Source organism: Impatiens glandulifera, chromosome 4, assembly GCF_907164915.1.
Source record: "Impatiens glandulifera chromosome 4, dImpGla2.1, whole genome shotgun sequence".
NCBI lineage: Eukaryota > Viridiplantae > Streptophyta > Magnoliopsida > Ericales > Balsaminaceae > Impatiens > Impatiens glandulifera.
The window spans coordinates 42,248,283-42,275,594 of NC_061865.1; the positions used below are offsets into that span (position 1 = coordinate 42,248,283).

General features: G+C 31.9%; 2 protein-coding genes across 7 annotated transcripts; both read left to right on the top strand.

Moving 5' to 3' along the window:
- Positions 1-216: 216 nt before the first annotated feature.
- LOC124935878 (eukaryotic translation initiation factor 5B-like) lies at positions 217-10,443 on the top strand. 2 transcript variants are annotated; one of them, XM_047476310.1, is made up of 12 exons: positions 217-687; positions 1,874-4,270; positions 4,381-4,488; positions 4,725-4,825; positions 4,930-5,020; positions 5,154-5,264; positions 5,744-5,809; positions 6,893-6,952; positions 7,617-8,174; positions 8,507-8,626; positions 9,762-9,881; positions 9,969-10,443. In XM_047476310.1, exons 2-12 carry the CDS (start codon positions 1,883-1,885, stop codon positions 10,032-10,034), a joined length of 3,789 nt encoding a protein of 1,262 aa, XP_047332266.1. In that variant the 5' UTR covers positions 217-687; positions 1,874-1,882; the 3' UTR covers positions 10,035-10,443. The 2 variants fall into 2 exon arrangements, with proteins under 2 accessions (XP_047332266.1, XP_047332267.1); XM_047476311.1 differs by having other exon boundaries at positions 217-481.
- A 3,550-nt stretch (positions 10,444-13,993) lies between these two features.
- LOC124937111 (N-alpha-acetyltransferase 40) lies at positions 13,994-20,978 on the top strand. 5 transcript variants are annotated; one of them, XM_047477627.1, is made up of 10 exons: positions 13,994-14,125; positions 14,282-14,387; positions 15,286-15,365; positions 15,443-15,769; positions 15,983-16,059; positions 19,362-19,404; positions 19,486-19,580; positions 20,020-20,089; positions 20,478-20,529; positions 20,644-20,978. In XM_047477627.1, the coding sequence occupies exons 1-9, from the start codon at positions 14,111-14,113 to the stop codon at positions 20,487-20,489; spliced, it is 825 nt and encodes a 274-aa protein (XP_047333583.1). In that variant the 5' UTR covers positions 13,994-14,110; the 3' UTR covers positions 20,490-20,529; positions 20,644-20,978. The 5 variants fall into 5 exon arrangements, 3 of the variants coding, with proteins under 3 accessions (XP_047333583.1, XP_047333581.1, XP_047333582.1); XR_007099224.1 differs by having other exon boundaries at positions 14,031-14,125; positions 14,279-14,387; positions 19,486-19,554; XR_007099225.1 differs by having other exon boundaries at positions 14,031-14,125; positions 14,279-14,387; positions 19,486-19,554; positions 20,675-20,978.
- The last annotated feature ends 6,334 nt before the right edge of the window (positions 20,979-27,312 follow it).

Consider the following 27,312-nt stretch of genomic DNA (forward strand, 5'->3'; position numbering starts at 1 on the left):
TAAAACGCGTATAAGCATTTTACATGAAGCACACACGATTTGGTAAAACGCGTTAATGAGCGATAAGTGGACGCGAGAGAAGCACGACGGACAATTCTCTGGGCTAAAATCTCTTTTTTCAAGATTTATGAAGCTTTTTTTTAAAATTATAATTAGACCATTATTAGGGTCATTTGTTCAAATTTTAAACAGGGAAGAATGCTCCCGATGCTGCGTTCGCATTATATGATACTTCTCCTCTTTAAACCCTAGCAAATCTTCAACTGTTTCATCAAGATCAATCGAATTTTGATTGATAATACATTTAACAGTTTATCTCTCCCTGTGCAAGGACGAAGGGAGCATATCATTTCTTCTCTTCTTCTCCTCTAACCTTCTTCAACAACTTCGTCTGCTCCCCTCCTACAGAACGAAAACAGGCTTCGAACAAGCACATGCCTACTCCCGCACAGCTCTCTACCAGTCCCATCGGCAGCATCTAGTAAGATATCACTCAAGATCTTTCTTTTATCTTGAATCCTCCAGTCAAAGCCTTCAAAAACCTGGTTATATATAATAGGCACTGAAAAGAAGGAAGCTTTCTAAAACCCTAAATCTCTAGTCCTTTCTTTTCTTGGCGATTAACCTCTGAGCTTTTGTTTCGTGACTTCTCATTCAAATCTCGCTCACCTTCCATCTCGATTTCAGGTTCTATCTCTAATCCCGATCATTTTATTGTAATAACATGTTATCTATTCTAATGTTGACTGTATAAATGGGATGCGAATGCTTTCGGTTGTTAGAGTTAGGATTTAGATCTAGATTTCTTTTCTTTAGAACCATTTACTTTCGGATCTGTTTCTGAAAAATGTTTGTCTTTCATTTTATCATCTTGAATTCGGATTTGTTCTTAAATGAGGGTAGATTTATTCATCTAAATTATTTAAACGATGTCTTATTCAGATAGAATTGAATATCTGCAGTAAGATGTAAATAGATTGGTGAAATTGCTAAATCTGAAGATTTTGGATTATTCGTTTGGGCTGTGTTTGAAAGTTTTTGATTAATGCAATAATTTCTAATATAAAAACCAAAATGTATCTGGAATGATATTCGTTGATGGTGGTATGAGTGATGTTGTGTCTATGAGGCGATATATAGACCTGAACGAATGAAAATAAGGTGATAGTTGCTGTGATAGTTCGGGACAATTATAGGAAATGTTTTTTCTTTATATTCATGAGAATAAATTATGATAGTATATTGAATCTGTAATTCTTTTTGGGATGCTCTGAAACGTTGGCATTAATATAATGTTTTGAGATAAAATTGCCTCTAGTCAGCACATTTAATGTCAAGGTATTGTGGTGATGATGAAGGGATTAAGGGAAGTTTGTTAAGTGAGGATGAATTGTTTGGTTGTACGAAGGGAATATGGTAACTAAGGTAGGAACTTGTTGGTTAGTATGGACGTGAATGACTCTTTTAATATTCTGTCCGATTGAACTTGAGGATGGTATTTGTGATTGAGTTGACTTTGGGATAAATTGTAATACAATTAGAGAGACTCAAATAGACCTTTTTTATGTTCAAAATAATTATGGTTTCTTCAATAGAAATTGATTTTTGAAGTGAAGGGAAAAACTAGTAAGTTCAAAAAGGCGAAGTTACATTGAATGCTAATTGATTTAAATTCAGACACATCCAAGTAAAATTGTTACAAATATAAATTAACAATGATGCCAATTTTCTGTTCTGAAATAACTTAGTATTTTGAACTTCCTTTTAACACAGAATGTTCAAGGTATTTCACTTTTGTTTCTTAGATTGAATTTTGTTATTATCTTTTCGCACGTGTTCGTCTGATGTGGTTTATTTTGTGGTGTCCTATCAGATAACTTAAATGGGTCGAAAGAAGCCCGGTGCTCGTGAGGATGATACTGTTGCACCTCTGACTGGAGGGGTGAAGTCGAAGAAGAAGGCACTTCTAATTGATGATGATGAGTATTCCGTAAGTACTCAAATGTCTGAGGAACAGCAGCAAGTTCCAGAAGAGAATGTTATCCCAACTGGTGGTAAGAAGAAAGGAAAGAAGGGAAAAGCAAGAAATTTGGAAATCGATGATGATGAATTCGATGAAAAGGCTCTGGATGTGGATGAGGATGATGATGCTACTCCAGTCGTACTGTTTGCTGGGAAGAAGAAGCCAAAGTCCAAGAAGGGTGGTAATAGTAATTCTCTTACGGTTCCTGGGTTTGGCTTACTAGTAGAGGAAGATCAAGATGATGATAATGAAAAAGATGAGGATATGGATGTAGAGGAAGATTTTGTGGCAGCTTTTACTGGGAAGAAGAAGCCTTCCAAGTCGAAAAAGAAATCTAAAGCACCATCTAGTTTTGATGCTCTGGATGACCTAGATGGAAGTAAGGATGATGAAGGAAACGAGGAGGAGGACACCAATTTCTCTTCAATCACCTTCTCTGGCAAAAAGAAAGCTTCGAAATCTTCAAAGAAAAATGTGGTTTCATTTAGTTCAGCGTTTGTTGAAGAATTTAATGATGACAATATTGACGATGCCGGGGACGAGGATACATCAGCAGTGACATTCTCTGGTAAAAAGAAATCTACCAAAAAGAAGTCTAACAGTGTTTTTTCCACCCTTGAACCAGAGCTTGTTGATCAATCCCCAAATTTGATAGAACAGGTTGCTGAAGATGTGGTGGAGACTTCGAAGAGTAAAAGAAAAAAAAAGAAGGCTGAAAGATCAGCTCAAGAAGAGGACGATCTAGATAAACTTCTAGCTGAGCTTGGTGAAGGACCTGTAATAGCAAAATCCTCATCTGTTCCTGTTCCGACTCCATTATCAGAGGACAAAGCTCAGACTCAGAGTGAAGAAGTTGCTCCTGCAAATATTGGTGCTGAAGAGGATGGACCTATGGAGTCTGCTGCTGCAAAAAAGAAGAAAAAGAAAAAGGAGAAAGAGAAGGAGAAGAAAGCTGCTGCAGCTGTGTCGGCCTCTATTCCGGCCGAGGCAGTAAAACAAGAAATGCCAGAAGAAACAAAGGTTGAGACCAAGGGTAAAGTGACAGATAAGAAAGTCCCGAAGCATGTAAGAGAGATGCAAGAGAGGCTTGCCAGGCTCAAGGAACTGGAGGAAAAGAAGAAGAGGGAGGAAGAAGAGAAGCTGAGAAAAGAAGAGGAAGAGCAGAAGCGACTAGAAGAACTAGAGAGGATTGCTGAAGAAAAGAAAAGAATTAAAAAGGAAAAGGAAAAGGAGAAGATTTTAAAGAAGAAACAAGAAGGGACATTTTTGACAGGAAAGCAAAAAGAAGAAGCTCGTCGGTTGGAGGCAATGAGGAATCAAATTCTTGCTAATGTTGGCGGATTGCAAATCCCAGTTGCTGATGCTGGTGGTGCCCCCTCCAAGAGACCTATATATAAAACAAAAAAGTCAAAACCAAATAATTCTCAAGTAAATGGTTCAGTTCAGGAGAAGGTTGTTGAGAGTATAGATGAAATCGAGATCCAACAAGATGTTGAGGCTGAATTAGATTCCAAGGAGCTAGAGAAGGTTGAAGAAGAGAGTTCAGAAGTTGCTGAAGTGGTTGAAGATAATCTAAAGGAAGAAGATGAGGATGAGGATGAGTGGGATGCAAAAAGTTGGGATGATGTTGATCTCAAACTGCCTGGTTCAAGTGCATTTGCTGATGAAGAAGCTGATTCAGAATCTGAACCTGTGGTTGTGAATGCAAAGATGGATGCTCCTTCCTCAAGCTCTTCCAGCACTGTACAGTCTGTACCAAAAGAGACACTGGATATGGAAAGAAAAACATCTAAGGCTGAAGTTGGGGACAAGAATAAAAGAAAAGGGCCAAGTTCTGATGTTTCCCCTAGCCAGGAAGAAGCTGATCTGCGGTCCCCAATTTGTTGTATTATGGGGCATGTCGATACTGGTAAAACCAAATTGCTTGATTGCATCCGTGGGACTAATGTTCAGGAAGGTGAGGCGGGTGGAATTACTCAGCAAATCGGAGCGACATATTTTCCAGCAGAGAATATCCGTGAGAGGACAAAAGAACTAAAAGCCGATGCAAAGCTGAATGTCCCTGGTTTGCTGGTTATTGATACCCCTGGGCACGAGTCCTTCACCAATCTACGATCCCGGGGTTCAGGTTTATGCGATATAGCAATTTTGGTGGTTGACATAATGCATGGATTGGAACCACAGACCATTGAATCCCTTAATCTTTTAAAAATGAGAAACACAGAATTCATTGTCGCACTGAACAAGGTATGCAATATTCTTTCTTTTCATGAATATTCTTTCTATTCATTAATATTATATTATTTGATTTGTTTTAGCATTCTCAAAAGAAGAGTATTTCATTGTTTCGCTTTCAGGTTGACAGACTGTATGGATGGAAAACTTGTCGAAATGCACCAATTGTTAAAGCAATGAAGCAACAATCCAAAGATGTCCAACTTGAGTTTAATATGAGGTTGACTCAGGTAAAATAGGTACTTAATATTTTCCCCATTTGGAAACACGTATAATTGATGTATCCGAATCTATTGCTTATCTGAATATGTATGTAAGTGTGACTAAGTTTAGTTTCCAAACATAATCACATCCAGGTTTAGAATTTTTGTATCCAAGTGTTTCCAAATGGGATTAATATTTTCTCAGTATGATGTATCCGTTCAGCTTGGTTATTCATACCCCCTATTTTCCATGCTCTATTCAGATTGTCACTCAGCTCAAGGAGCAAGGGTTAAACACTGAACTTTATTACAAGAACAAAGATATGGGAGAAACCTACTGCATTGTACCTACAAGTGCTATAAGGTATATTTTATCCACATGCCTGTTTTTTATGTTATATTTTTTTCTTTAGTTAGTACTGAAAATAATCTTTAATATCCTATATGGTGTGATTGTGGATGCAAAAGTGGTGAAGGAATTCCTGATTTGTTGTTATTACTTGTCCAATGGACACAGAAGACAATGATTGAAAAACTTACATACAGCAGTGAAATACAGGTATCCTCAAAAGCCCTAATAAATACATGCATAAGCACACATATAACAATCAGGAAGAAACGATTAATTTGGTTACCTGTGTTTCTAGAGTAAAAAATGCAATCCTGGCTGACATCTTTCAATTCTTTTACAGTGTACAGTTTTAGAGGTTAAGGTTGTTGAAGGCCATGGCACGACTATTGACGTGGTGTTAGTAAATGGACTGCTTCATGAAGGTGATCAGATAGTTGTTTGTGGCATGCAGGTAGGAATAAATATACTCGATATTGCTACCTAAATGAGAGATCACTAAGTTGGTGTTTGATTACACTATATCCTTTAATCTAAATTAATAATTTAGTGCTTATTTGAATTAACATCATTTTATGGCTGCTATTTAAGATCAATTAATTATTTAGGTTCAAATCAAATTAAGTTAAAATATCTGACTTAATTCAGCAATGGATGACTTAACTCCATAATATAGTAACAACCCTAAAATTTAACTTTAACTCATAAAAAATAATCAAATTAAGTCACTATAAGGGTAAAATAGTCTTAATGACTTTCCCGACTAGTTAACATTTTATCAAATATTACATATCAGTTACTTCAAATTTAAATATTTTAATTTAGTGATTCAATATTTTTTTTTCAAATACTTAATTCATTTGGCACTTAAAATTTTGTTCACTTAAGTTTCAGTTTGATCAAAAGCACCATAAATATGATTTATCATTGCAGGGACCTATTGTCACTACTATTCGAGCATTACTTACGCCACATCCAATGAAAGAGCTCCGTGTTAAGGTATACAAGTCATTTTTTGTTGCGATTTCTAGATTGTGCTACTTTTGGTTTATCCATCATTGTTTGGAGGAACCTATTAGATTCACCTGATGCCTCACCAAATACAATTTTTTTTTACCTTACATGATAAGTATGTGCTCCGTTGATATGGTCACCATAAAATCTGTTAAGATCCAACTGAGGACATAGTTCTGTAGCCTATAATATCCTTGAACAAATCAAGCATATCACAAGTGGTTCAAAGGTAAGGCAAACACAGTTAATTATAGTTGACTAGTACACATAATAAACATGTTTGTTGAGGCTGGAAGGTCCAAATAATATAATTGGGACATGTGTTGGTCAAATAGGCATGTAATAGTTCCTCTATGTTTCATTTTGTGTCGTGTGTATGGTCCAAGCATCCAAACATGGATGTGGATTTTATTTTTCCCCTCAACCTATGTTCTTTAAATTTATACTTATTCTTTTTTTTATTATCAAAATGATCATTTTATATGTGGTTGAGATAGGGACCAAAACAAATTACTCAAAAACAAAAGTTTAAAATGGAAAACCATAAAGTTTAAAGAGCAAAAACAAACAAAAGAAACGAAAAGCCAAAAGTTATTCTTATTCTTTAATGGCCAACTGTTCTACATAATATTTTTTATGAAATAATGTAAGTTAAACAGATTAATAGGTATTTATATAATGTTGAAACACTCCTTTACCCTAAATTAAATAGATTAATAGGTATTATCTCAAAGCATGAACCCTTCATTCCCTTCCGCAGAGCTACTCATTCATCCTTCCTTAAATTTTCTTTGTATATATAGATGTCAATTTATTACAAGATGATATATATATAATTTAAGGTCTACATATTTCTTATTTATTTTCAGAAATTTATTTAACTTCTGGAAAACTAATTATATGCTTATACTAAGGTGCAATACCTCTTACTAGAAGTCATTTTAATGTAGTCAGGTGTTTTGGATGATCATATGCTATATCTGGTCCACATGAATTATCTTTCATCTGCATTCTTATGTTACCTGTTTCACCCAATAAGGTGCTTGATTATCTGTTGCTTGGTTCCAGGGAACCTTTCTACATCACAAAGAAATTAAAGCTGCTCAGGGCATCAAGATCACTGCACAGGTGAATTTTAACTTTAAACCTCATTCGCACTCAAAAATAGAAAGTAGATTAAAGTACAGCATTTATAGGAGAAGGCTATTGCATGTTCTTTCCAGACATGCTGGTCGGGTTATATTCAAAATTAGGTTAAATTGGTACTAATAGCTGGAACCTGGACAACATTTCGGAGACAATCACACAACATTTCTGAGACATTCACAGTGATAATAGTTTCTTTTTACTCCAAACTTCAATAGATCTTTCCTGGTACTATTTAGTTGTTTATACTTCTTATAGACAGTGAGCACTAGAAACTATACCTTGGGTTATTTGGCACTATTTCCAAATAACCCACTTTCCAATCAACCATCATTTCTTCAATCACATCATTGAAATCATCAACTACAATACCAAAATACCCTCCACTATTTTAGACTATTTAATATATATCATTGAGTCTAATTTTTTTAAAACCCTATTTATTAAAGGCATGGTTAATATTGTCATTGTGCCTAAAAATTAGGTTATTCTAAAGATGCATTAAATGGGGTTATTTTCAAATAACCAGTTAACTATTCAAATATAACCCCAGATCAAACAAGGCCTATGTAGTTTTAACTCCATGATATGCTGTTAGGCCTGTTCTTAGTAAGCTGTTTGGTTCTCATGGTATTATTTCATGTAGGGCCTTGAACATGCGATTGCTGGCACTGGCCTCTATGTGGTAGGGCCGAATGATGATTTGGAAGATATAAAGGAGTCTGCTATGGAAGATATGAAATCAGTACTAAGCAGGATAGACAAAACTGGGGAAGGAGTTTGTGTTCAGGCCTCTACTCTTGGATCCTTGGAAGCATTACTGGAGTTCTTGAAATCTCCTGCTGTGAGTATACCTGTTAGTGGAATAAGCATTGGTCCTGTACACAAGAAAGATGTGGTAAAGGCTAGTGTCATGCTCGAGAAGAAAAAAGAATATGCAACAATATTGGCCTTTGATGTTAAAGTGACTCCAGATGCTCGGGAACTTGCAGATGAACTTGGTGTCAAGATATTCATTGCAGATATCATCTATCATTTGTTTGATCAGTTTAAGGCATATATTGATAATCTCAAAGAGGAAAAGAAGAAAGAAGCTGCTGAAGATGCAGTTTTCCCTTGTGTACTAAAAATTATGCCCAATTGCGTCTTCAACAAGAAGGACCCCATTGTTTTGGGTGTTGATATTCTTGAAGGGATTGCTAAGGTACTGTGTTACATTATTTCCTAAACTATAGCCTTTTCTTCACCTTGTAAAAAATTAATTGGTTCCTTCACATGGTCATTGGCTTGATGTCTCTTTTTAAATGAATTGGCATTGATCATTAATTTATATTTTTCTTTACCATGCTTATCTTGCAGTTCTGAAATATTATATTTTCCTTTCTGAGCTATGCAAGCAAACTATCCTTAATAATGTCTATGACAAATCCATTATTTGCAGGGATTGTATATCCTAGCTGCATGCTAATTTCCTAAGCCACTCTTATGGTTGTTATGTTAAATCCAATTGACATTGTTTGAAATGCATTTCTACAGATCGGAACACCAATTTGTATTCCCCAGAAAGATTTTATTGATATCGGCCGTATTGCGTCCATTGAGAATAACCACAAACCGGTTGATTATGCCAAGAAGGGCCAAAAAGTTGCTATTAAGGTATGCAATAAGTTAGCCATTTTGCAACTTGTGAGTTTGTAGTTTTTGTAGTACAGGGATATATGATCGGAGACATCAAGCTCATGCTTGATTCTCATTGGAAGTGCTTGATCGTACTCTTAAAGTTAGTTTAATCCAAATAACCCAAATTAAACAAGTCCATGAACTAATTTAACCCAATCGTACGCTTAAAATTAGTTTAGCCCAAGTAAATTAGTTTAAATCTTCCCATTGAGAAATTTAGTTCATGGCTTGTTTGTTGTGGGTTATTTGAATTAATCCAACATCAATTCATTAATTAAAATAACAAAATACATTTACTTTTATTGTATATAACAAGTTTAAATATATATACAAGTTTAAATAACAAATACTAAAGGTATTTTGATAATTGACCCAAATAATCTAATTTCTCATCAAACAAGATTATTTCAAGTAGTTTGATTTAACCAAATAACCCTACATCAAGCAAGGCCTATGCTAACAAATAGTACTAATGATTGATATTAATGATGGCTATTAAGGTGAGTATTAGAAAAAGCTAATATATCCTGAAGATTCAGATTTCTCAGAGAAGAAGGGATCTTTACACTTTTATGGAATTGTTGGAGTGATCTCTATATGACCATATTTATAGTCTTACCAAATGCCTTGTGAACACTTTTCCTTCCTATGCTATTTAGTTAGAGTAGGCACAATAAGACACCGTTGCAATACAGTGTTTTTCCTTGAAAAGATTTTCGATATTCTATTAACTGTTAACAAATCAATTTGGGAATAGTATTACCGAAAAAAGTAATTTGAGTTTGGTCTGTGGGTTTGTACATGTATCCACAATTTCCTTTAGCTGATGATGTTGTCCATATTGGCCCCCATTTGAAACACATGGATACAAAATTTTGGATATATAAATGTATATGGTGAGATTTTGTTTGGAAACTAAACATAGTTAGAGGCATTAACAAATCTATGGATTATTTCTCATCAAACAAAAATTATAAGTGTTTCCCATTCCCTGCTGATAACTATTTAACAGAATCTTGGGATGTGCCTATTTTCTATGAATTGATAGAATATGCTCTATTTTTCTTCAACTATGATTGTACTCTTCATGCAAAATTCATTTATGATACAGATAACAGGCTCAAATTCTGATGAGCAGCAGAAGATGTTTGGCAGGCATTTCGAGATGGAAGATGAGCTTGTAAGCCACATCTCTAGAAGATCCATTGATGTTCTTAAAACAAACTATCGGGTGAGTAGATTTAAATTCCTTAGTAATTTGTATAGTTGTCACTGTAATTACTTATGATTATATTACCCCCTTACACAATGTACACAGGATGACTTGTCTATGGAGGAGTGGAAACTAGTTGTGAAACTGAAGAACCTCTTCAAAATTCAGTGAAAAGATGGCTCTTTGTTGCATGGGGCTTTCTAATAATTTTTTTGTACGGGAACATAGGCATCACCGAAAAGGTACTTCTCTTGAGGAGATATCATTCTCAAAATGTCATCATTATTCGCATTTTGGCGTACCGAATGCGGTCTCTCCAAATCAAAGGCTTGGAAAGTAAGGAGAACAATGAAGATAATCACCAGAGTGATAATGCAACATAACCAATCATTTTTGTATTTCCTGCAAGTCTTGGGGGGAGTTTTTGTTGTGGTAGACCATGAAAAGTTTCACATTTTCTTGCTATTTTCCTGCAAGTTATTTTCTTTTGTGGAGTTATTTGAGATTTTTGGGAATTTATTACTGGTGTTGGAGTTTTGTGATACTAAAAGTCAAAATCAAATCAATAATTTATTTGCAACTTATACTAATTTGATACACTTGAGTAATGCAAGCATGGATGAGAATTCAATTGATGAAAAAAAAGGGTTCCTCTTCAAGTATTTGGCCAAGGAGAGTGAGTCAGGATAGAAATTTGTTATCATAGTTTTGCAACTTCTGCTATGAAATAAAAAGACTTCTCAATTTACTTTTATAGAATCAGAAATAAGAAGATTGAATTGTTTTCTCTATCATTTGGTAGACATTTTCTCTATCATGTCTAATGTAATATATTTTCATTAGAATAAATTTTAAATTAAACTTTTCTTTTTTATTTGTTACTGATTTCTCTAAAATAATAATAAAATTAAAACAGAAAGTCTTAGTTATTTTCTTGTTTTTTTAATGTTATTTTGTATTGTATAATTAGTTAGGTCTATAGAAGCTTCAAGACGGATCTTTTAAGAGGATTGTAAATTTTGTAATTATTAATTTAGTTAGATTGCCATATAAATATCTCTAGAAATTGATAGCAAGTTTTATTTTGATGCCCTCTTGCTCAAAATAGAGAGAAAACGTTACTTATTACAATTATTTTTTTGTATTTTTTAATATTTAAAGATTAAAAAAATTAAGATAACTTAAATTAATACTTATTTAATATAAATTTATTTGAGAATTATTTTTATAAATTTAAATGAAAATATGTTTAAAATAAAGTATTTAATTTTTTTAATTAAAAAGAACTAGAATGAGACTATAACTCATTTCAACTCAAAACGTTTTCAAATGAAATCAAACTGATGACAATTCATAACCTTTTAGTCTCTTAAATCGATTTTTATTACTTGACTACTTTGATAGGTAAAATACATACTTTGAAAAAGATACATACTTTTAAAAACAATGACCAAAAGTCTTATTTATCTATATATATATATATATATTTTTAATAAAATTACACACTATATAATAATTAATTAGTATTATAATTTTTATTTAGAATCTTCTTCTCTTTACGTTAGGTATTGTGTGATACGTTACAAATTATATAAGAGTATAAACGGTATATGCTTTATAATTTTGTGTTTAGTATATGATATAAGAATTAAATGATAATTATATTTTTTTAATTAATTAAATTGAAAATATATTTTAAAATTATTTTTATATAATTAATATATTATTATATATTATTATTCACTTATTTTATTTATTATTATACTATTATTATTTAAAATTATAATTATTATATTTAATAATTAATGTAATTTTAATTAAAATATAAAAATTAATTATAATATAAACTGTCAATTATATTTATTTAATTTAAATATTATTAATAATTATAATAATTTAAAATTATATATATATATATAATAAATAATATTGTTTATATCATAATTAAATTATAAAAAAATATTATAATAATAATAATTAGTAAAATTATCATTATAAAAGAATATATATATATATATATATATATATATATATATATATATATATTTTGTAATTATAATATTGGACTATTTTTTCAAAACAATATAATAATAAAATTATTATATATAATAATAATAAAATTAAATAAAATATAATTAATATATTATAATAATAAATTGTATATAATATTAATAAAGTCTTTAATGAGAAATTAAAATAAAGTGATATAGAAAAAGTGTTTAACTATGTTAAAGAGATCATTAAAAGAAATATTAGAAGCATGCAAAAATTTTTGTATTAATTTTAAAATTATAAACTCATATCAAACATGTTCTAAAAATTGTGAAATTTGTTGGTTTTTGTTAAGAAAAATATTCTTAATAATTTTTTTTAATTGCTTTAATGGGTTAAGGTTGAAAAATAAATCAAAATGGAGAAAAAGGAAGCAAATAGGGCCTTCAACACGTTTGGAAGGAGGCATGGGGTTGCTTCAGGTTCAGGAGCGGATGATGGTCGGCTCGCATCATCGCATGGCTAGTCTTAGGCTCAGGATAATCCTGATGCGACAGGAGGCTTGGGCCAGGTCCAGGACGTGGATGGAGCTTCGGGTCTCCAAGGCTCTAGGCTTGTGCAAGCTTTATATGAAATCGAGAGGCAAGGGGTCAGGAAATCGAATCTCGACCCCGGCATGTGTTTTATTTATTTATGTCTTAAACATTGTTTTATATCTAGTGGTATTTCCGTGAATAACTCAAACTTCAGTTATAAGTTAGTTTTATATTAAAACTAATGGGCCACGTAAATCCATAAGGCAAATGGAATTGCCATGTAGATTGCTCATTTACTTGACTTGCTTGACATTAACTTATGAAGTTGTCACATAGATTAAAATGACATTAACTTATGAAGTTGTCACATAGATTAAAATGACATTAACTTATGAAGTTGTCACATAGATTAAAATGAGTAATGATAGGAGAGCAAAATATTTAACTATGGGATCAATATACAAGATTTTGTAACACTTACCAATATGACCCATATCAATTAATATTACACTATAACCATTCATCAACTGATGAATGTTGTTTCCTATATTGGGTAAAAGTGCAAATCTATAATTTCTTGTTACTAAAGGATCGTTTCAATTTTTTACGTTCTTATTTCAACTAATAATAAATGAGAAGACAATAATTACAAGAAATTCGAATAACTAAGCCATGATGTCAATCTCAAACATTTAAGTTAGGATAAATATATCAAACAAAATTATACAAAGTTTTAATATCGAATGATAATGACAATGATTGTATGGTGACTATTAAGTATATATTTATTTTTCTCTTTTATCTCAATTAATAATTTCTCTCTTTTTAATATTTACATTTTTTCTCTCTTAAATACTCTTAAATAGAACTTATTTAATAGTTTTTTTTTATAAATTTTATTATTAAAAAACACTTCATAATTTATCTCTTTATTTTTATTATTATAAATATATATATTTTTTTAATTATTATACCTGCAACTAAAAAGGCATTTTAATTATTTCTCACTAAATAATTTATTCTTTTTTATTTATTAATTTTTTTTTTTATAATAGAAACCATGTTGGGGCAAAAAGGAGAACTCTATCATGAAAAGTTTGTTTTATATATATTTTTTTCCTTTATCTATTAATTTGTATTTATATATTTGAATTAATTAATTTGTATATTTGTAAGAGTAATAATTAGAAAAATTAATAAAATAATAAATATACATATAAGAGAATAAGATCCTAATAATAGGTCTAAATGGAAAAAGTGTCAACGCATAAATTAAATTGCGCTGGTGACCCTTTTTTTTTTGACGAAAATGCCTATATTACGTCATGCAACTGAGGTTGCGCAATTTTTTAATTTTTAATTTTTCAAAAAATTTTAATTATGAATTTTTTTGGAAGAAAATGGCTCAGTTGCGTCACGCAACCTCAGTTGCGAGATGAAAAAAAAAATATCTCGTGATTCCGGTTGCATTATGTAACCTCCTGTTGCGTCACAAAACGACTCTCTTTTTATTTTTTTTTATTTTTTTTTTACTTCTGCACTTTTCTTATTTAACACATTTTTGAGGTCATCTCCTCAAATTTCCCCATTTTTAAACATGTCCCAATATATAAATTAAAATTCAAAGAATCTCAAAGGAAACCAAGAAGAAGGCTAGAAGCTGTAATCCGACACGGACAGACGATCAAAGGTTCCAGGCTCCACCAGGGAAAGAGAGAGATGAAGCGGAAACGGGTAAACAGAGATTCCTATTGAGAGAGAGCACGGCACAGCCATTTCTTAGCACACTCTTCGCTTAAGATAGTGCGAATACTATTAGTATATTTCGGCACGGCCAAATTGCTTTAACAAATGCCTGAGGATTGATGTTGTTTTCGCTTCTTTTAGCAGATACTGGAAAAGAAGAAGGAAGTCGAGCAGATTATCAGAGCAGTATCTTCACGCGAAAAAGACCATCTTGATTCTTTCCCACATTTACGCCAATACAGCGCAAATGGTACATAGTTTTGTTTCTTTTTCCTTATTATATAATTTATACACAAATTTTACAGGCATAGGTAATGTCATGGATTTTTTTATCTGATATTGAAAAAACACAGAATCCCATTTCTGAAACCTTATGATTTATCCTCAGATGGGATGTCTGAAAAGAACGAGAAGCCATTATTATGGATGAAACCTAGGAACATTTGAGTCAAAAATTTCAAATTAGGTTATGTTTTGCTTCCATTTGGAGAAAAGAACATGATAATGAAATGGGTACTTTTATGTGGAATAACATTCCTTCAGAGATGAAGTAATCCTATGTATTGATGTAGCTCTTGAAACAGAAATACATTGAAATCATATGATCTAGGAACACCATGTATCATTGTTGATCTTGAAGACACCAAATAAAAAAACTGATTCGGACATTTGAGGGAGCATCAAGGCATAATAATAGAAATACCCAACCCTTCTTCATTTGTAACAGAAGAGAAACCAGTAATGAGCGAAAGAAACAAGATTATGCAAAATATGACCAATAAAAAATTAAAGTTTACTATAGCAATGAATTCCTCCACCAGTTGTTAAGGCCATCAGTAGAGGCTGTGAAAGAAATTAGTTGTAACCTAAGGATTGACCTCATGTAGTCCGGAGAAGATGTATTATTTGAGAATATGTTAAATTTTATACAATACCACAAGGTAAAGATCCTAATCAAACCCAATTATCTATGATTGTCCTCAATCAGATCATAGTTTTATTATATTAAGAAATATTATTATAATCTCATAAGTTTAAGGATATATGATCTAGTATTCCAGTATGTTGCTTTTTTATTCATAGTTATTTGTATTACTCTTGGGATATATGATATTCTAATATTCAAAGATGTTGCTTTGTATTTCTAGGCTTATCTATATATTTGACATCTGGTAGAGGGAATAAGCTTTCATCCCAGACAAAGCACTACATATGCAATCTTCTTAAGGTAGAAGCATCAAGCATTTAGTTTACCATCATTTTCCAAGTTGTGACATTGAGTTGATTGACCTTTTCCATAATTAGGCCAATATGGAAGGTCCATATGGATCAGAATGGTCTATTGAAGAGAAAAATAAGCACAGGGAAATGGTGTCTCAAGAAGCACATTATATGTTTGTCTGCGACATTGCTACTGACAACACTAACAAGGAGATCAGTTGCTCAGAAACTGAGTTCGGCCCTACATGTGTGAATGGTAGGGGCCCTATTGTTGGGTTTCTTCATTACCGTTTTATTGTGGAAGAAGGCGTACCCGTTCTTTATGTATATGAATTGCAGCTTGAACCTCGTGTTCAAAAGAAAGGTTTGGGGGTTTTCTTAATGCAACTTATTGAGCTTATTGCTACCAAGGTACTGGAAATGTTTTTTCACTGGTCTTAATTTAAGTTCAATATTTTTTAATTGTAAAACACATTAAAAGTTTAGGAAGAAGTATATTCACAGGTATAAATGCAAGGAATATTACTTTTCACAAGCTCATTGTTTTCAAATTTTAGTATATTTCTTTCAATCAGATAATTGCTGCTTGTTTTCAGTCATTATCTAACTTCTTCTCATTTCTAGAACCAAATGGGTGCGGTCATGCTGACTGTTCAGAAAACAAATTCATCGGCCATGAGATTCTATACAAGTAAACTCGGGTAAACTTCATTAAAATTTGAAATTTCATTGATACTTGTTTATGCTCATTTACATGAAAATGAACATGTTGTGTACTAATGTTGCATGCTTATCATTGAAAAAAAAAACAAGTTTTTTCATAAACCAAATATAAAAGAGCTGCTTGAAGAAGTGCCATTACTACAGTTTGCCTTCTATCCTGTCACTTTGTTTCTACATGGGGTTTGTTAGGCAAAATAAGATCTGAAAAGCATGATACATGATTAATTGTGATAAAGATGCACAGGGTTTAGGTTTGGGACCAGGTTGAGTGAGTCAGAACAAAACAAACATGCCTTAAAGGCATATAACTTTTGAATAATGAATGGTGTTATGTTTTAGAAATTTGTTTTTTAAAGAAGCAAAGAGGTTTTATAAATTTGATATTTGTTGAAATAACTTAGTATTTGTTTTTAGTTATATTTAAATATCCGGGGTTGTGTTTGTTTAATGTATGTACATGCTTTTTGTCGTTTTGCTCAAATGACGTATACTGATATGTAAGCCGTTTCACGAAAAATTCTGTTTAAAGAAATAAACTATATTTAAATCTATTTCATATGGGATATTTATTTATAACTTGTTTTGTTAAACAATTATTCAATCTTTATGAAATATATTCATTATCATTATTGTTTAAAGAAGCAAACAGGTTTTATAAATTTGATATTTGTTGAAATAACTTAGTATTTGTTTTTAATTATATTTAAATCTCAGGGGTTGTGTTTGTTTAATGCATGTACATGCTTTTTGTCGTTTTGCTCAAATGACGTATACTAATATGTAAGCCGTTTCACAAAAAATTCTGTTTAAAGAAATAAATGAATAAGATGCGGAACAAGCTCTCATTTGTTTTGCTCAGTCAGTTCTCATTTTCAATAGCAAAGATATATATATATATATATATATATATATATTTAGTAAAATATCATCTGTGTATACAAAAACTTACACCCAACCTAATCAAATTGCATATATTGTGGATAACATCTTATGAGGGTTTAATCTCCATTATTTGCACAACGTCCAGTTGTTGAAATGGTTTGGACTCTGCTTCCACAATCTACTATTAATTAGCATGTTAAAGTAGATTTCTTTCCATATTTCATTGTTACCCCTTGTCTTTAAGAAGTGTTTTGCTTTTTGTTCCCGCAAAATCTCATAGATCAGTCCCAAAAGCACATAGATCTTCGAGTAGAGGCTCTTTACATTAGTTTTCCTGATTACCCAATCTGTAGGCCATGCCTCTCTTGGAACTCTCTTGTTTTCCATACAATTATTGAGGAAACTCTGGGAACTCTCTTGTTGTCCATACAATTATTGAGTTTCCTCCAGATGGTATAAGTGTATGGACAATCATAAAATATGTGCTCAAGTGTCTCCTTTGCATCCCGACAAAACATGAAATGAACATTGTCCATGTTCATAAATCTCTGTCGTTTGTTGAGAGTCTTCCATGAAATGCCAACCAATGGATGGATTGATCCCTATGAATTACTTTTTTCGACCAACAACTTTGCTCCAAAGAACCACATCGCCTCGGATCTTGATCAAATCCCGAATTTTGAAGTTGATAAATGACTGAGTTGTTGATTTCCAATCCCATGTGTCTACCATTTCTGGGTCCTTCCAATCTGTTTACTTTCGCAGGCATGTCACATCTCTCCCTGGACTCTCTAAGATCCCTGATCTATCTCCCGTAAGCTTCCAAACATCTTGAACCAAGAGTCATGTTCTTGAACTTGGGCCTCATCATGAGTGGGACTCCCTCGATCCATTGATCCTTCCAAAGGACTGTACTCCCCATTTCTTGATTTTAAAATTGAGAAGAATTGCTAAGGAGCTCCTGGTTTGATTATTTTTGAGTGTCCAGGAGATATTTTCACTAAATTTGCAAGTCCAAATGCATCACACCTTGATGAAGTTAGAATGAACCCATTGAACCCATGGTAGTCCTTCGGTAATTCCCAAAGGTGCTTCATGTTCAAAATCGTGTTCCATGCTTCACACTTTCTGATTCCAAAGTTGACATGATTAGTACCAATCGAGTGAAAAATAGAACATTTAATTCAATACATGAATAACCAGATAGACAAAGTCAAATTACGGGAGAAACAATATGAACTAGATAGCAAATACTAAACATTGAAGCAGTGTCAAAAATAATAAATGCAAATAAAGAATTAATATAATAGTTGCATCCTTTCAAAAAAATTATAATAAACACAAATAATGAGGCAAAAACTATTACAGTGAATCATTGAATCTTCATCATGGGGGCAAATAGTGAGTCATTTGTTAAAGCAACAAAATATACTCTATACTGTAACCTATAGCTTTGATACTAGGTAGAAACTCAAGAGAATATAATTGATGTGAAAATTAATAGAATGATGATTTATTTGTGTATATTTAGGGTATAGACTTTATCAATCAGAAGATATATGTAATCAAATCGTAATTCATTTAATCAAATTTCACTATCTACTGTTTAAACGATGCTGATTGAAATGCTTAAATATGGAAGTATCGAAACAGCAATATTTTGTCTGATGCCAGTGTAGAGAGCCCAAAGTTTCCTTGTATTTTCTGTTGTACCAGAGTTCTCTATTGATGTTAAGAATATCTCAGACTGTTGTTCTGTACAGGTCTTATGCTTACATATTTCTTGCATTAAATGTCTCTTCTTCTGATATAAAGATGCTATTTTTTTGTCTTACTATTTGTAGAAAATGAGATGTTTTCTTATAAGTCTTTTTTTATCATCAATCTATATTTGTTATATTTGCAAAGAATCACAATGATCTAAACAATAATCGATATCATGATCATGATCTGGAAAATAATTTGTATACCAAATGAGGCAACAAAAATCACTATAATCTAAATCATGATGTAGAATTTATTTTATGCCAAGTGAACAAAAAAGTCACTTTCAATAACTTTGGGTATTTTCTAATGGAATCATGATTGTGACTGATATAGTAACAAAATACAAGTCTAAATAGGCTCAGTATAAACATCTTTGCTGGGTACTTCCCCATCGATTAAAAGACCTTTCGCAAACTACAACCGAATAAAAGTTAAGAACAGTAATTAGAAGGCAGAAACTTCTTACTATGTCATGTAACATAGTAAAGTAACAGTGTTTATTCAAGTTATTTGTCTGATATGTTGTGATATTAGCTTTGTGTGGAACACAAAAAATCATTTTTATTATCTTGAGAAGCTTGTAAGTTTTGGGGATATTATGAACTGTGATTTGATGGTAAGTTTCGTGTAGGTATACCATATCAACAATTTCTCCTTCAAAAGTTGATCCACAGGTATTTTTGCCATTTTCTAAATGGTTACCGTTTTTTAAATGTTCCTAGAAGTTTGATGAGTTGTTTCAATTACAATTGCAGCTGGGACTTGTGAAAAGTTATGAGATTCTCTGCAAAACATTTGATTCGGAAGCTAAAGCGATTTTGCAGGCACTTCTCACTTTCCATCTTCTCATTTATTTTCTTTTGTAACTTGACATTTTCATGTTTATGATTCATGATCATGTGCAACCATTAGAAGAAAAAGAAAGATAATATATCCACCATAACTCCATAAGCCTTTCTCACTCTACTGAAAAGGGCATGGAAGATAGGAATGGAATGAGGAACTAGAATGTGGTTGTTCTGTTACATCACAGAGATGTCCTTTTCTTGATTGATCCAAATCCTACCGTAGTGCCGGGAGAATCAAAATTTCTTAGATTTCTGAATCTCTCCACATACAGAGATTAGTTTCCAAAGGTGTATGTATCAGGATCCTTTTACAAAAACAAAGATAAGAAGTGTTCCCGAATTTGCCATAGTCTTGTTATATGTATTATCCTTTCACAGGGTCCTTTTAACATTGTTGGATCTTTCCTCACCACTCCACAATAACTTGTTATCTTCTACCAGGGTTTTTCCATGTAGGAGGATAGCACAACATCCCACCATCCATGATCCCCCACCACTTCAATCAATCAAGGTACTCTCAGTGAGAATCAAATATGATTCGAGCTATCCTGAGTGGGTTCTAATGTTATGTATGAATATGCAATATTTCTTGATGTTGTAAGAATTAAGAAAAATATCAATTTTTAATAGACTAGGATATTTCATTCTTTTTTATTCAGGTTGTTTACACCCAAGAATTCATGTGAAATGCTTTGAAAAATAAATGGATTCCCATTTTTGTTTGTTTGAGGTGTCTAACTTTCGGATGGAACCCTAAAGTTTCTTGTGGCACTAAATTCCATAATCATATCTCTCATTTCTTAATAGTTGTTTCTGCCATAAGGAAATGCTCTAATATTTTTTTATCTCCTATGATTGATTACCATTTTCCTTTTGTCAACCACAATTAATAACATACAGGGGGTGGGTGACCTATAATAGAGGTGTCTTCGGGATCTGTTCGTTTTGGAGGTATGGGTCTTTACTATCATAAATATGCTATTTTAATGTGCTTGGTTGGTTTCCATGAACGAGCTTACAGTCAGATTGTCTTGCTCTTAATTTTGTCTCCCATTGCTGCTGCAGATTCTATAACATTTGTTCTTTGACCTGGCAGACATCCAGATACGTCCCTGGGAACTCACACAATTGAACCACAAATTTCTGTGGGAACTTGATATATTGGGGCACTTTTGGTATCGTATGTTGTGGTTTGGATACGATCGGATTTTGAATGTAAAATCTCCTGAAATCAAATCACTTTCAAATATATATCAGTTTGATCATAATCACTTTCTATTTTAACTTGGTTATTGTTTTAAAAAAATTGTGACAAAATACTGCTTTTAAAATACCATGTGATAAATGTAAATGAATGCTTTCTTAGGATTAATGGAAAGTTCTGAAGCCCCTTGAACATAGAAAGTGTGACTATGGTATTTCTTGCAAAATGTGATTGTCCTTAAAAAAATAAACTGACCAGAACATCCAGGTTTCCATTTGTAGCCAAAGTTGAAGCTCCATTCCACCTTATCATTGGTCTTCTTGTGTCAATTGTAAGAACATGCCATCCTTATGTGCTAATGTTCAATGATGAACCGCATCTACAGTCTCATTGCCGATTAAACTAGTTTAGTTTGAACATTTTTTGTTTGAAAAAACTTGTACTTCTGTTGTTCAAAAGGAATTTAGATCCTCTAAAATTAAAACATTGATAATTGTCATGAGACAACTAGTTGAATGAGATATGTTATGAATAAAATGTAAATTATAACACAAAAGTTTAGCAAGCTAAAATTATATTATGGAAGGCTTCCAAATCTAGCAAATAAAAGATTGACAAACACTTGATTAGAGTAAGCAGTAGCAATTATTTAGCTACTTAAAACAACAGTTGAGCAAGTATTCAAGTAGTTGGCTTAGAAAGAAACTGATCTAAATTGAGTATTGATTGTATTTAAAGAATGTAACTGAACTGGACTGGATCATAGCTTAGAATACCTAAAACTTATGTTTTGCATAATCTAGCATGAATTTGTAACCGTTTGAACCAAATTTCACTAAACTTAGTAGTTCTCTTAAATTATTTCCTTGTAAATAAATAAAAAAAAAAAAGACTTTCAGATTAAGTGGATGAAAGCTTAATTGAAATCTAATATTATTTGAGATAAAGATATTTCAGATCTAGTTGTCACAAATTTCTATACCTGAGATTTAACTCGTCTATATAGGGGTGTTTAATATTTAGTCAACCAAATTCGAATTTATCGAATTCGAATAAACCACATTGAATTTCATTTTCGGTTTTCGAATCGAATTTCAAACCAATTCAAATTCAAATACGGTTTTCGAATTGATTTTCGAGTTAGGGTTTCAAATCGAAAAACAAATCGAAAACCGAATTCAATTTTTATTATTTATATTTGTTATATATTTTATTTGATATAATTAAATAATTATATAGTTTGTAAAATATTATATTAGGTAAGTCGCTAGACCTTCATAAGACTCTAAGGTCATCTCTAACCCTTAATCTTATTCTCACACCCAAAATATAATAAATATTACATCAAACGGTAATTCATCTTCAACCCAAAAACTCATTTTCAAACTCAAAAGAATATATTCTCAAAATATTCTCTTTTTTACCAACTTCTTAGGACGTGCGTGGTACGTAGTTTTGTACTCTAAAATGGGAAAAAGATTAAAAATGGATGTTTGGTACGTGATTTTAATTGATGAACGATAAAATGATTCTTGTATACTCGGGAATCATCCAATCCTCTCAATATTGGAATATTGGAGGAATGAAACCTATTATACACTCTCCTCCATATGATTCTCTCTCCACTCTTCCTTTTACTCCACATTCACTCTCTCTCCATTATTATTTTTTTTTTCTGTTTTTTCTTTTATCGTCTTCTCTATTATTTTTCTCATGTTTTTTTTGAAAGGTTATGATTCTCATCTTCTTAGGTTAGTACAAATAATTTTGATTTTTTTTTATTTGAGTAGATATATTTTGATTTTCTTTTATTTGAATAGATATAATTTGATTTAAATATGATAAATAATTTGATTAAAATATGATAAAAAAAAATGTGTACGTAAATAATGTTATAAATATGATAAATAGTTTCGAAAAAACTTTTAAATATATATTCTTCGTTTTTTTAACTACCATTATAAAATAGAAATAATAATTTATTATTTTATTTTAAAGTTTAATAAAATTATAAATGAATCTTTTACAAAATATTAATATTAGAAATTAAATTAATGGGTTCCCTCTCTACAAAAGTAACACAAATTGGAGCCCCCAAATGGTTATTTTGGCCAATTTATGTAAGCCCTTCGGTAGAGGGGAACAATTGAGAGCTGCCTCGGAAGATGGAACCAGACCCTAAGAAAATGAAGGTCGATCGACCTAAGCCACCGCCTCGCAGGTAATCTTCCTGTCGAAATAGGATCTTTTAATATATTTTCCTTATCAACTACTGAAACATGTCTAAGATTACTAATTGATAATTATATTTTTGAAACGGATCAATGGTTTATTCTGTTATGTTCTCATAGAACGCATACTTTTTCCTTACATCCCCTCCTGTAGTTTGAAATCATTGTCTTTAAAATGCATTTGCAGAATCCCTTCTGCATCAACAACAGTCAAGAAAGATGCAACTATGATGCTGAATAAAGCTCAAACAGTTGCTGCTGTAGTGCCCATCAATGTGTCAATGGTATATGATTTTGTTTTTCAACTTCACTTACATTGCTTGGAGTCTGAAATCTATTATGCAAATTGTCTTTTGATGAGCAGAATAATGTACCCACAGTTCAAAATAATGTTGCCCATCTCAAGATCCAACAAGCCAAGAACTTTGCGGTGGAGCAGGCACGAAGAGACGGCTGCATGGGGAGTTTCAAGATATTTGATTCTCCTTATGGTAATTTTCTCCTTCCTGTTATCCCAACACGGGCAGAACTTGGTGGGTAGTTGGAAATTAAGTTGAATGTTGTTTATATTGATGTCAGATAGGTATTGTTGACATGTTCTGTTCTTTTTATAGCCTTGAAATTGACTTCATCTTCTCTAGAGAAATTCAAGTACAGTTTTTTTAATTTTGTTTTTGGGAAGAATCTCTTATTTGCTTGCCAATGAACAAGTTAGTGTTTTTCACCACTACAACCAAACAAAATATTTATAATTGTAACAACCCAACTTGGACAACAAATTGTGTTTACCACTCATTGACAGAACTTATGAACTGAGAGTAAAGTTTTGCCATTTGTGCGCCAACTGTGCTACAAGTGGATAACACGTCGATTAATACTTTTTTTTCTCTCAACTAAAGAATTCCTTAGATAACTTCATTTTTATGGACGCTTCTCAAACAAGGCAGAAACCATTCTCTATCCTTCCCAACCCATTTGAAATTGAAACCAACTCATTCAAATTCAAAATGTCTACACAAACTACTCAATTTGTGTTTGGGTTGGGTTTTGGATTGAAATAAATATTGTTCACTCCTATTTAGAGATGAATTATGAAGTTTAATTGATGATTTGATAACCAAATGAGTTAATTTTCCAAAGTGACTTAAATCTGCTATTTCAAGTTGTGTGAAATTCTTGAAAGATAATTAGATGATTAAAATCAAAATGTGAGACAGATTGTAAAATCTCCCTGCTGATAAAACGTAACTGGATTTCAATGATGAAATCTAGGAAAATCTAGTGGAACAACTTTCATGATTTAAGTCTTGGCAATTTGGATTGAATTTGAAACTCAGATAATGTAATTTCTGGAGTTGAGCAAATCTGCAAATCTAATTTGTTTTGATTCATTTTTAAGTTCCAATTTATTCTCTTAATGTACATGACATGATATCATTTTCAATAAGATGAAGATAGACTTCGGAAAGGACGACGAACACCTTTTACTTCAATGTAAGCCCTTCTTGCTGCCTTTACTTTCAAAGTAATTCCTCAATGTGCACATTGACTTTTAAAGTTTCAATATTTGCTCTGAATTGTACATAATGGATTATAGAATTAATTTGTAGCCTATAGCTTCTCATATTGTTGAGTTAGGTTTGTTAGAAAATCCTTTTAAGAAGGGAATTAAAAGATTGTTTTGAGATGTCCATATTTGCTTTTGGTTTTGAAATTGGATTTGTAGTTAATTCTTGAGTTGATGGCTTGCCTAGGATTTGGTCTTCAATTAGTTAAATGAGGTGAGAAATAGGTAGCCCAAAGGATTTTTCAAATTAGACATGAAATGCCTCTTAAATTTGCAAAACCAGTCGGCTGCCCTTGCTGGTTTCCTATTGTCAGTTTCAGTATATCCATCCTAAACCTAATCAAATCAACTCATCTCGTTGTTCTGAAAATTTCCACAAAGTAAAATATTGTAATTTTCCCCTAAATTGAGTATGCCAAAGACTTCAATTGATTTTATATGCAATTCATGGTGATGCTGAAGATTAAACAAGCAATGGTAATATTGTTGTTGGAGTTCAGTAATTGAAGTCTTCCACGACTTCAACTTTTTCTTTCTTCTTCCGCGACTTCGGACTTCGGCGATTTCTTCTTTCTTCAGAGTATCTTCTTCAGCAAGTTCAAAAATGGTAAGCCTTCAATAGCGAATAACAATATTACCGAACAAGTCAAACCCTAAAATCATTTTACTTTTACTTTTCAGGAGAATCAGTTTTCTTCAACTATATCCAAGTCCAACACTAACATAAAGTAAGTTCCCGAACATGATCATCATGTAGTTACGGTTATCCCGAATATTTTCATGTTCTGAACTTTATTTAATGTTTGAAAACTTTTTAATTTTTTTTACTGGTTTCTATATCTGTATTCATTTACAAAATCTTAGTTACACGTTTAGAAACAAAAACCAAAATATTAGAATAGACCTGCTGATACTACACATTTTAAGTAAATTTGTTTTTTTAGATCATTATCCATTACAAAAACCTTAGTTTAGTAGAGAGACTACTAAAACCACTCTTAGTCACACATTTAGAAACAAAAGCCTTAAATATTATAATAGACTTATTAATACGACTAATATTGTGCTACACATTTTAAGCAAGTTAGGTGTTTGTTTTGGTAAATATATGTTAATGATAGGAATAAAACTGAGTTATAGTAAAAGAATTTTAAACTAATTTGCAAATTTGGCCAAAGTTATCTTAAAACTATTTTGTTATATTTTCAGTTATATAGGTCTAAAAATGACACTAACATTGAATTTGTTGTTATATAGGTTCTAGATATTTTCAGAAATGTTAAATTTTGACCATAATCATGACCATTTCGTCCCGAACATGACAATGTTCTTGACCATTTTATCCCGAACATAATCATGTTCGGACCAATTGGTCAAAAACATGACCATGTTTGGGTCATTTCGTCCCGAATATGATAATGTTCAAGACCATTTCGTTCAGATTTTCTTAAATAATAAAATGATTGATGATGGTTTTTTTTATTGTGTTTTATATTATATATATGATGGTTGGGGTGCATTACTTAGTGAAAATATATATGAAGTGGAAATGTAATCAACTGTTTACTTAACTGCAGTTTGACCAAATGCATAATAGAGATTAAAAAATTAAACTCTTAAGCATTAAGGATTCTAAACATCAAGTTAATGTTTTTGTGATTAATATTTGTTGAATAACAATTTCACTTGAATATTTTTATAGGATTTCTTTCTTGTAGAAAAGCTAATAATAACTATGAATTGTGCTATCATACTTAACTGACATGTCCTTCAAATAGAAAAATTTCTTCTACTTCCATCCAAATACTTTATTGAGACGGTTGTGATTCATGTTAGCTAATATTTTTCATTTTTCTGCTTATTTTTTTTTTATAGAATATATATAAAAGGAACCGTTCGACGGTCGAAAACAAAATTGTCATTGCTGACCATTACTGCTAACACTGATGATCGATAGAGTTGCCCATTCGCTCCCTGAGCTCATTTATCTCTAGCACCCTCTCATTCACCTCCAGCTCTTTCCTTAAAAAAAATTGAACACAACATTTTCTTGACTAAGACTTCGTCAAATTATTTTTTCAATCTACTTCAACAATTGACAAAAGAATAAAAAGAGATTGTATAGGTCATATGTTTAGAGGGCTTCTTACACTTAGTCTTTCGAAATGTCCAAGCGAACTCTCTCGACATCTCGTCAAGTTATTCGAATGTGGTAATTGTACGAATAGCCTACGAAATGGCGAGAGTCAAAATTATTGAAGATGTTCATTGCATATTGGACATCCCTATAGGGGACATTGAAATTGTTGAGTATATTGGAAACGAGACAGAGTATCCCGAATATTATGAACAATTGAGGAACTTGAGGAGACGATGGGAAATGAAACAAAATAGTTCTGGTCCTTAAACAACTAAAATGCCACATAAGATTTTAAACAACGGAACAGTTGATAATAAATTTAAAATAGACTTTGTAGTCTATGTTGTCAGCTTTCTTTGGAAATCACAGAATCAACGATGCAGATATAGAGTTATTCTTAAAACTTACATTCCAAAACATTATTAAATTATACACTTTTTTTTACCCAATTTTCTTATATACAAGTTTAAAATTTGAATTCTTTATTTGATGTAAATAATATTCGAAACTTGAATTAATGTCAATTCATAATTAAAGACTTAGTTAAAGCTTGCCAGAAGTTGAAGACGAATTTGAAGACGAATGAAAGTCG